At 42.2% G+C, this 12032-nt stretch overlaps 1 protein-coding gene across 1 annotated transcript in view; it reads left to right on the top strand.

Moving 5' to 3' along the window:
* Positions 1-12032, top strand: part of LOC124032968 (protein kinase C-binding protein NELL1-like) — a 434369-nt gene that overhangs the window by 148237 nt on the left and 274100 nt on the right. The window contains exon 8 of the mRNA XM_046344912.1: positions 10874-11008. Within this exon, the coding sequence (XP_046200868.1) occupies positions 10874-11008 (135 nt within the window). The remainder of the gene's footprint in view (positions 1-10873; positions 11009-12032) is intronic.

The following is a 12032-nucleotide window of genomic DNA, read 5'->3' as shown; positions in this document are numbered from 1 at the left end:
TCTCCTTCATTTTAATGGACTCGAAGCTCTCATTTTGTCAAAATGCCTATTGGCACCCTGTTCCCTATTTTGATTAGATCCCATATGGTTCTGGTCAAAAGTAGTGCACTATATGGGGAATAGGTTGGCATTTGGGGTACAGCCTGTCTGACTCCTCTGCTTATACAGCAACGCAGCCGGTAGAAATGGCACTTTCCTCCCCGTGTGTCTGTAAACGAGGGAGGGAGGGATAGAGGGGTGGAAGGGAAGAGGGTGATGAAGGTGGCGGATGAATAATTGCTAACCTCTTGGTTCCCGGCTGGCTGTATATTATAAAGTGTCATGGAGAGTGAGCTGAGAATAGAAGTTCCATGCATGAATTAGCAGTGGCTGTGTGTGTGTGTGTGTGTGTGTGTGTGTGTGTGTGTGTGTGTGTGTGTGTGTGTGTGTGTGTGTGTGTGTGTGTGTGTGTGTGTGTGTGTGTGTGTGTGTGTGTGTGTGTTAGAAGAGGTTGCAGAAATGGATGACCATGTGTCACACACACTTTATGACAATCTTGTAGCATGTCATATCTTGCATAGAGTATACTGCAAGTGCAGTCTATGCTCTTATGTCTTCAATATACACTGCTCAAAAAATAAAGGGAACACTTAAACAACACAATGTAACTCCAAGTCAATCACACTTCTGTGAAATCAAACTGTCCACTTAGGAAGCAACACTGACTGACAATAAATTTCACATGCTGTTTTGCAGATGGAATAGAAAACAGGTGAAAATTATAGGCAATTAGCAAGACACCCCCACTTCTCAGTTCCTATGCTTTCTGGCTGATGTTTTGGTCACTTTTGAATGCTGGCGGTGCTTTCACTCTAGTGGTAGCATGAGACGGAGTCTACAACCCACACAAGTGGTTCAGGTAGTGCAGGATGGCACATCAATGCGAGCTGTGGCAAGAAGGTTTGCTGTGTCTGTCAGCGTAGTGTCCAGAGCACGGAGGCGCTACCAGGAGACAGGCCAGTACATCAGGAGACGTGGAGGAGGCCGTAGGAGGGCAACAACCCAGCAGCAGGACCGCTACCTCCACATTTTTGCAAGGAGGAGCACTGCCAGAGCCCTGCAAAATGACCTCCAGCAGGCCACAAATGTGCATGTCTCTGCTCACACGATCAGAAACAGACTCCATGAGGGTGGTATGAGGGCCCGATGTCCACAGGTGGGGGTTGTGCTTACAGCCCAACAACGTGCAGGACGTTTGGCATTTGCCAGAGAACACCAAGTTTGGCAAATTCTCCACTGGCGCCCTGTGCTCTTCACAGATGAAAGCAGGTTCACACTGTGCACATGTGACAGACGTGACAGAGTCTGGAGACGCCGTGGAAAACGTTCTGCTGCCTGCAACATCCTCCAGCATGACCGGTTTGGCGGTGGGTCAGTCATGGTGTGGGGTGGCATTTCTTTGGGGGGCCGCACAGCCCTCCGTGTGCTCGCCAGAGGTAGCCTGACTGCCATTAGGTACCGAGATGAGATCCTCAGACCCCTTGTGAGACCATATGCTGGTGCGGTTGGCCCTGGGTTCCTCCTAATGCAAGACAATGCTAGACCTCATGTGGCTGGAGTGTGTCAGCAGTTCCTGCAAGAGGAAGGCATTGATGCTATGGACTGGCCCGCCCGTTCCCCAGACCTGAATCCAATTGAACACATCTGGGACATCATGTCTCGCTCCATCCACCAACGCCACGTTGCACCACAGACAGTCCAGGAGTTGGCGGATGCTTTAGTCCAGGTCTGGGAGGAGATCCCTCAGGAGACGATCCACCACCTCGTCAGGAGCATGCCCAGGCGTTGTAGGGAGGTCATACAGGCACGTGGAGGCCACACACACTACTGAGCCTCATTTTGACTTGTTTTAAGGACATTACATCAAAGTTGGATCAGCCTGTAGTGTGGTTTTCCACTTTAATTTTGAGTGTTACTCCAAATCCAGACCTCCATGGGTTGATACATTTGATTTCCATTGATCATTTTTGTGTGATTTTATTGTCAGCACATTCAACTATGTAAAGAAAAAAGTATTTAATGAGAATATTTCATTCATTCAGATCTAGGATGTGTTATTTTAGTGTTCCCTTTAGTTTTTTGAGCAGTGTATTTTCCAAGAGTATGAACGCATGCATATATGCTACTCACGCAGGCACTCACGCACGCACACAGATGATTGGGATATACCATCGTGCACATATGATGCTGGTGCTATGGTGCTGGGGAAGCCAGCCTGTAGTGGTGCCGTATTTTAAGGTAGTTCCTCACCCTGGAGTCCCCTCAGTCTATGGAGGAACGATCTAACATCAAGTTGTAAAAGTTGTAAAATACTGAACTTGGCCTTTAAGCATCACCATATTATTTTGAAATTGTGTTTCAAATATTGCATTTTTGGACAGCTCCTGTCTCCAATGCTCACGGCTCAAATCCCTGTTTCGTCAGAACATGGAACATCTTTCAATCGACGGGTTGATCAGAGCTCATGCCTTAATGACCTCATCCTCAGTGGATTAGTGTGGCCTGGAGCCTGGTGCACAAGATGTGTAGGGGCCCACTAATGAGGATGGGCCCATCGTCTTACTCTATAGATGTTACGAGGTAATAAAAGGGGCGTAAACCATTCTCACCACTGAGTGTGTTGTTGACGAAACAGAGGAGAGACACAGAGGCCCGGCTGGTTTAGCTAGCCTAGCTAGCCTGGATCCTCAAGAAACATGTGTCGACCACCCGGATTTTCAATGTAGCAACTGTTTGCTTGCAGAGGACTACAGGAGCGAAGTGGCTACTCTTAGCAAACAAGTAGTGAACCTACATAAGTTACTGGGGAATCCACACCCGCCTACTTTTTCTTTCTCTTCTACCCAAGTATCCGGATGCCACTCTGGCTTGGTCGAAGTGTTGCCGCCGTGTCGGCTCTCCACAATCGTCTGGACGGTACCCTGCAGGGATCCTTCCCTGAAGGGTTCTCCCCCTTCCCTGAAGAATGGAGCTAGTAGGATGCTTCTGGATGACTTGGGGGATGTTCCTGTTGTTAAGTCCAGACCAGACACAGACCAGAAACAGCTTTGCGGGCCTGGATCCAGAGGTACCTGCGCCTTAGTCCTCTGTTCTGTCTCCCTCTCCGGTGGCTTCTACCTCGTGTTCAGATCCTCAGAGCTCCCACCCTCATCTGACCGTGAGGCTGTCTGAGGCTCCTGCCCATTCATCATCCATGATGGATACTACAGACGGCTCAAGTCAAATCAAATCAAATCCAATTTATTTATATAGCCCTTCCTACATCAGCTGATATGGTACAGAAACCCAGCCTAAAACCCCAAACAGCAAGCAATGCAGGTGTAGAAGCACAGTGGCTAGGAAAAACTCCCTAGAAAGGCCAAAACCTCGGAAGAAACCTAGAGAGGAACCAGGCAATGTGGAGTGGCCAGTCCTCTTCTGGCTGTGCCGGGTGGAGATTATAACAGAACATGGCCAAGATGTTCAAATGTTCATAAATGACCAGCATGGTCGAATAATAATAAGGCAAAATAATAAGGCAAAATAGTCATTGAAACTGGAGCAGCAGTTGAAACTGGAGCAGCAGCATGGCCAGGTGGACTGGGGTCAGCAAGGAGTCATCATGTCAGGTAGTCCTGGGGCATGGTCCTAGGGCTCAGGTCCTCCGAGAGAGAGAAAGAAAGAGAGAAGGAGAGAATTAGAGAACGCACACTTAGATTCACACAGGACACCGAATAGGACAGGAGAAGTACTCCAGATATAACAAACTGACCCTAGCCCCCGACACATAAACTACTGCAGCATAAATACTGGAGGCTGAGACAGAAGGGGTCAGGAGACACTGTGGCCCCATCTGAGGACACCCCCGGACAGGGCCAAACAGGAAGGATATCCATCGGGCCCACCTCCCTTAAGTCCTCAAGGGGTTTGCAAAAACACTTGAGGTGAAAGACTGGCCGGATCTCACCCTGTGCTATCCGAATACAGGACATTACTTGGCTGCTTCTGACCGTTCTATGACAGATGCCATGAACTGACGCTGCCGTAGTCCGTGTAGGGTCATACGACATTAGGAGTGCTAGCTAGGAACTTCTGAAAATGGATTTTAAAGAACTGATTCTAGCACTGAAAGATTTCCAAAATCGGCCAATTATTTCAGGTCCGATACCATTGTTGGGATGTGGATGTGAAAGATTCAGCAAGCTATTGGCATTATACACCTGTCTAAAAGATTACTGTAGCTCTGTTGGAATCACTTTCACAGAGTCCATCGAAATCATCTTGGTTCCAGGACTCTATCCACGCATTTCAAGACTGCATTGAGACAATGACATCAAGACCAGTTCAATTAATCCCTACCATTGTATCACTGAGTTGTCATAATGCTGCAGCAAATGTACATTATTCCAGGGGTGTTGGCAGACACAATGTAAGTAACCTCATTTTTGTCCCCTTAACTGCCCTGAATGCCTCTGTTGATCCTAGAGCTATTGTATGCTATAATCATATGCCTATGAACCACAGCTATACTGTTAGCACTGAAGAGGTGTGTATTAGTAGGAAGTCCATGGTGTGCAGCTCACCCTGCACAATCAGTTCAAACAAATTAGCATGTCTACTTCTGATAAGCTTCCAAGTAAAGTATTAAAAACAATCATCCCAGAAAAGTGCCATAAATAGCCCACATTATTAACATATGCAGCCTAAGAAACAAGGTTCATGTAATCAATAATGTGCTAGTAACAGATGACATTCATATGTTTTTTTTTACATTGGATAAAAGCAGAGACTCAGAGCTAGTATATCATTCACTGCAGTTGAGAAACAAATGGGAAAGTAATTCTGCTTTGAAATATCATAAACTTGTTACCCAACATTTTAGAAAATTACCCTTGAATATTTTGGAGAGCTCTTCTTTGTCTACACCCATCCATCATCGTTCACGACCTTAGCCCCACCAATATATTAAAGGATTCACATGTGTGGCCATGTGCTAAGCCGTGACTACGGTAGTGTCATGCGGGTGAAAGAGGACCCAAAAGCGACTTGGCGAAAACAGAGTCTTTAATCCAGTAAAGTAAATACAAACAAAAAACACAACTTTCACTCGAAATGACGAGGACAAACTGGAGACTCGATCTTGAACAGCAGGTGAACAGCAGGTTGCCTCGGGAAGGCACTTGAACCAGACAGACTCAGACACCTGCTCACCACGCAGCATCTGAGGAAAACACGACACGACAGGGCGATACACAAACACAGCACGGTGAATTCTAGACAAGGAACCGACAGGACAGGAACGGAACACAAAGGAAGAAATAGGGACTCTAATCAGGGGAAAGGATCGGGAACAGGTGTGGGAAGACTAAATGATTGATTAGGGGAATAGGAACAGCTGGGAGCAGGAACGGAACGATAGAGAGAAGAGAGAGCGAGAGAGTGAGAGAGGGAGGGGGAGAGAGAGGGATAGAAAGAGGGAAAGAACCTAATAAGACCAGCAGAGGGAAACGAATAGAATGAGAAGCACAGGGACAAGACAAGATAATAAATGACAAAACATGACAGGTAGTGTACAACCAAAGATTTCAAGACAAAAGGCTGGTTTACACTACTTCTATCAACATGTCTATATACAGTTGTCTTAGTGACATCATGAGGAATCTATTGTCTTCCGACGTACAACTTGTCATTGTGAAAAAGTAGAAACACAAAAACGACAGGCTGCATGACATCAGCAGCCTACGGGTCCAAAATAGCATAACTGGTGCATTTTAACACCAATAAACCCATCCGTTTAAAAATGAATTTAGTATATGTGACTGAACGGCTCAAATCAGTCTTATGTAGCAAAATTTGAAATTCTGTTTTTAAACTGGAAAAAAATAGAGACTCAGAGCTAAATAAATGGTATATCATCCACTGCATTTTTTGAGAAAAACAGGGTTTAAGTTTTATTAAGGTACAACATTATCATCAAATGATAGATTATATTTTTAAGGTGTAAACCTCAAAAGGCCTCTCTGTATCTTCCCTCTCTGTGGCAGCTGACAGGGTGTCTTCATCATCCTCCTGTTATGAAAATGAACAATTGTGTTGTTCTACTCTAATCCATTACAAACAATCAGTGGAGTATTAAGGGTACTTACAACTGCATGGAGGTCTATTATGGCAGTAGGCTCCACCAGATAGATTACACCATCAGTAACTGGTAGAACATGACGATTAGACAGTTAAATTATAATTTTGCCAAGAAAAGTACACCACCAATTTGAATTTTGTGTTTACAACAGTGTGCAGGCCACATCACAATTTTTCAAATATACAGTGGCTTGCAAAAGTATTCATCCCCCTTGGCATTTTTACTATTTTCCTATTTTGTTGCCTTACAACCTGGATGCTTTGATGCTGCCACCACCATGCTTCACTGTGGGGATGGTATTCTCGGGGTGATGAGAGGTGTTGTTTTTGCGCCAGACATAGCGTTTTCCTTGATGGCCTAAACTCAATTTTGGTCATCTGACCAGAGTACCTTCTTCCATATGTTTTGGGAGTCTCCCACATGCCTTTTGGCGAACACCAAATGTGTATGCTTATTTTTTTCTTTAAGCAATGTCTTTTTCTCTGGACACTTCCGCAAAGCCCAGCTCTATGGAGTATACGGCTTAAAGTGATCATGTGACACTTAGATTGCACACAGGTGGACTATATTTAACTAATTATGTGACTTTTGAAGGTAATTGGTTGCACCAGATCTTATTTAGGGGCTTCATAGCAAAGGGGGTGAATACATATGCACGCACCAGTTTTCAGTTTATTAGTTATTTTTTTCGTTTTCACTTCACCAATTTAGAATATTTTGTGTATGTGAAATCAAAATAAAAAATATATTTAAATTACAGGTTGTAATGCAACAACATAGGAAAACCACCAAGTGGGATGAATACTTTTGCAAGGCACTGTATAACTCAGAGTCACCTTAAAATAGATTATTATGTCTAAAGGACAACTAGGAATCTGAAAAAGTAATAGCAGTCAATTACAAATAATTGTACCACTTCAAGGAGATTAGTGTACCAAGTCGTGTTAATATGGATGGGTGTGCGTTACTGAGTTAAGACTGGCAAAATGATGAATGTACATATATCATTAATTTGAATAGGTGTAGGTGAGATGCTAACGTCCCACCAGGCCAACATCCAGTGAAACTGCAGAGCGTTAAACATTCTAAATACACAATTTGTTATAGCATCTTACATCATTATTACGTATTATTTTCCAACCAAGCATTAAAGTCAGAAATAACAATCAAATAAATTGCTTACATTTGAAGATCTTCCTCTGGTGGCAATGCCAAGTGTCCTAACTACACAGTTAATGTTTGTTTTGTTTGATAACATCCATTTTTTATAGCCTGACACAAAACATTTGTAAAACGCTTGCGTCGTGATTTCCGTCTCATTCAACTTTGGACAAAGCATTCGTGGTAATTACACACACTCAACAAACATTTATCCAGTCATGGTTGGTTTCATTGCAATCCTCTGGTTGTTACTAACACAACCATACTTGATGGTTCTTTTCCCGGGACGTATTGACCGAAACAAACCGATTTGAAGACACCAATCAATGACATCATTGAGCACCAATGGTAGGACCGGTCTATAGTTGATTGACTGTATTTTGGCCCAATGACCACTGATCATCTTGAAATCTAGCTTGGAAGATAGCCAATGAGTGGAGGTAAACGGCAATATGTAATGGTTATACGTTCGAAGACCAGCCTTTGTCTTAAACTCTGGCGTAAAAGAGGTTCATTCGCCATTGCAAATCCTACTTGACGGAGCCACGAGTGTTACGCATAGCAGTATATAGTCCATAGCATTTTCAGCAAGTTTATATATTTAAATTATGGCAAACAAAGTTTAAGTATATAGATTTAACCCAAATTATAAAGGAAATTGATAGAGAAAGAGATACTGAGTTGCCTCAGCACCTTCTGTCCCCTCTACCTCTGTCCCTTCTGCTCCAACCAGTGGTGTTCACCTGCCCAGATTTGTCTCTGTAGGCATGAATGTGCCTAATGGCAAAAAGGGCACAGTAGGGAGAAGTCGTTGTGCCCTTTGTCACAGGAAATGCCCTGCACCACCTGTTCAGTAAGCCACTGCTTTACAGCAGAAAGAGACTGCTATGGGCCATGGCACCAGCAGCACAATATTGTGTAGAGGACTGAGGGTCTTCACAATATTGTAAATAGAAAATGTTTAAATAGTTACCCTTGTTATTAGTTTATATTTAATTATTATTATTATTATATATTTGGGGGGGGGGGTGTTAGAATAGCATTTATGTATTTTGTATATAGTTATTTCCTTCAAAATGTATCACTGTACCAATTCGGCCACTTGGGTACATTTGTGTGGGACACCTGGGTGACTTCATGCACAATGTAATGTAAGCTCGCTCATTTTTGAAGTTCTGTCTAAAACTTTGCTCAGTTATTGTTGCCATCTTATGTTTTTCATTCAAATCATCCCCAGAATCCTATCTGTATGCTTGGCTGTTCTTGTTAATTTGAAAGATACAGCAACAATAAAAAAACAGAAAACACATGTTTATTTCCTTTTATTTTCTTCTACCAGATCTATTGTGTTATATACTCCTACATTCAATTCACATTTCCACGGAATTCAGAGTGTTTCCTTTGAAATTATACCTAGAAAATGCATATTCTTGCTTCTGAGCCTGAGCTACAGGCAGTTAGGTTAGGGTATGTTTTTAGGCGGAATTTGAGAAGAAGGGGGGTACCCCAAAGAAGTTAAGCACTTTGTGAGTGTGTGTATGTTTGTGTTTGTGTATGTGTGTGTGTGAGGTATATGCTGAGGGTACACCCTAAAAAATACTGGCACTGGGTAAATATATGACAGTGGGATATTTTGACCTAGCCAGTTGGTTTGTGTGAATTGGGTTGTTTGGATTACCCAAAAATGGGTTAATTTAACTGTCAGTTGTATTTTTATTAACTTTCATGATGGTTTCACGCAGCAGCTGTCTTTTTTAAGGTATTCCATAGGATATTTTCAGGAGGCATGACCTAATAGGGAAGTGGCTATCAGTTATTTTTGGCCACCCGGAGAGGAAATGTTTCTGTTAAGTTTGTACACTGAAAATGTATAGTTCAATATTTTTGCAAATTATTCCTTTTAATTTAAAATGAGTAACATTACTATTTATATAATGTAACAAAATGGTAGCATTTAGGATATGCAAAGTCTCAAAGAACTCAAACACATGTGTAAGTCTTATTAAAGCTAGAAAAGTGTCAATATTCAAACTTGGCATGAATTAATAATACAACAGAACAGATGAACTGGAATGACATTTACACTCACGGGTGGCCAAAAATAGCAATCTGAAAGACACACCCCTACTAAGCCCCACCCACCCCTTCAATCTTGTGATCTGACCCACTGGGTCATATCTCAATAACCCAGCATGAACAACCCAACCTTGCCCTTTTTAAAGAAAACAACCCAGCTAAGTGACCCAATGTCTGCAACCCAGAAGTTGGGTATTCCAAACATCCCAGAATTTTGAAAATTAAAGGTAGTGTATATTAACTTCTTGCGTCGAGCCAACCCGGACCCGGGATCATGACTACAGCCTCAAGCCCATTACCATAACGCAACGTTAACTATTCATGAAAATCGCAAATGAAATGAAATCAAAATGCTAGCTCTCATGCTTAGCCTTTTGTTAATAACACTGTCATCTCAGATTTTTAAAAATATGCTTCTCTACCATAGCAAAACTAGCATTTAGCATTTAGCATTAGCATTATCATTTAGCGTTAGCATCACCAGGCAACATTTTCACAAAAACCAGCAAAAACATTCATTAAATCATTTACCTTTGAAGAACTTCGGATGTTTTCAATGAGGAGACTCAGTTAGATAGCAAATGTTCAGTTTTCCTGAAAGATTATTTGTGCAGGAGAAATCGGTCCGTTTTCTGCGTCATGTTTGGCTACCAAAAAAAAATGAAAATTCATTCATCCAAACGCCAAACTTTCTTCCACATTAACTCCATAATATCGACTGAAACATGGTAAACGTTATTTAGAATCAATCCTCAAGGTGTTTTTCACATATCTCTTCATGATATATCATTCCTGGAAGTGTGCTTCTCCTTCTGTATCGCATGGTAAAATGAGTGCCACTGACAATTGCGCACCAATTTAGGCAAAGGACACCGGGCGGACACCTGGCAAATGTAGTCTCTTATGGCCAATCTTCTAATGATATGCCTACAAATACGTCACAATGCTGCAGACATCTTGGACGAACGGCAGAGAGCATAAGCTCGTTCACAGCACATTCACAGCCATAATGATAGTAAAACAGAGCTTCAAAAAAACAGCTCATTTCCTGTTTGAGGTTTCATCTTGGTTTCGCCTGTAGCATCAGTTCTGGGGCACTCACAGATAATATCTTTGCAGTTTTGAAAATGTCAGAGTGTTTTCTTTCCAACGCTGCCAATTATATGCATAGTCAAGCATCTTTTCGTGACAAAATATTGCTCTTAAAACGGGCACATTTTTTTTATCCAATAATGACATAGCGCCCCCATAGGTTGAAGAGGTTAAAGGTAGGGTGACCAGAAAATAATAATGGTTTTAATTCTGAAACACTGGGGGCTAAACACACCAATGTCCATTTCTATGTGTAGTCGGTTGCTCTTGCATTTTTTGTCCTCTTGCTGGTTGAATTGGATTATAGTGCTGCGATATTTAAATGATCTATATATATCTCTGTGTGTGTGTGTGTGTGTGTGTGTGCATGCATTTGTGCGTGTCCAGCTGAACTACGCAGAGTCCAGGCTGACCCAGCTGGAGTCCTGCCGCTGTGAGAGGACGTGCAGTGCCAACGGTGTGGTCTACAGAGACAAGGAGCTATGGGTGGAGCCAGAGAACTGCAGGAACTGCACCTGCATGGTGGGCATCCTACCCGTCAAACAAATACAATAACGTTGTATCTTTCTCCTCACAATTGTCAATAACTTCACCTCACACTAGTCAATTTGCATATTTTTGGAATATTCAAGTCAGTTCACTTTACAAAATAAAAAAAGTTTTAATTCACAAAATAAAAGATATAATGATAATGATGGGCAATAAATAATATTAATAATTAGTATAATTACTATAAAAGGGCAATGGGTTCTATAACTGCTTCAAATATTTTAAGCCAGATCATTATTGGGATGTCAAATGTTATGTTCCTTTTGACGCCAAAGAAGGCTCACATTGGATGTTCCTTTTGATAGCGTAGAAGGCCCTTCTTGCCTCTCAGATCATTCACAGCTTTGTGGAAGTTACCTGTGGTGCAGATGTTTAGTCCCGAGGTATGTATCGTTTTTCTGTGCAATAGCGCAATATTGTTTAGGTGGAATGTGGATTTTTTGGAACACCATTATTTTTGTCTTACTGAGATTAACTGTCTGAGCCCAGGTCTGACAGAATCTGTGCAGAAAATGTAGGTAATGCTGTCTCATCCCCGGCCCTGAGGAAAGAAATCTGTGTTTTTTTTAAACAAATTGTAACTGCACACTTGTTGTTTGTGTACGTGGATTTTATAATGTTGTATATTTCCCCCCCCAACACCACTTTCCATAAATTTATATAGCAGACCCTCATGCCAAATTCAGTCTGAAGCGTTTTTGAAATGGTTTGTTTGTTTGTCAATAAGGGCGTGCAGGGTGAATATGTGGTCTGACATTTGTTCAGAAAATTATGCTGCTAATTATAATGCAGATGATTTTCCCAAGGTTGCTGTTGATGCATATCCCATGGTAGTTTTTGTGTTCGAATTTGTCTCCACTTTTGTGGATAGGAGTGATCAGACCTTGGTTCCAAATATTGGTGAAGAGTTGAGGATAATGCTAAAGAGTTTAAGTATAGCCAATTGGAATTTCTGTTCTGTATATGTGACCGACCGGCTCGAATCGGTCTTATGTAG

The sequence above is a fragment of the Oncorhynchus gorbuscha genome, linkage group LG04, assembly GCF_021184085.1.
Source record: "Oncorhynchus gorbuscha isolate QuinsamMale2020 ecotype Even-year linkage group LG04, OgorEven_v1.0, whole genome shotgun sequence".
NCBI lineage: Eukaryota > Metazoa > Chordata > Actinopteri > Salmoniformes > Salmonidae > Oncorhynchus > Oncorhynchus gorbuscha.
The sequence above is the reverse complement of the archived record's forward strand: the minus strand, read 5'-3'. Positions and strand labels throughout refer to the sequence as shown.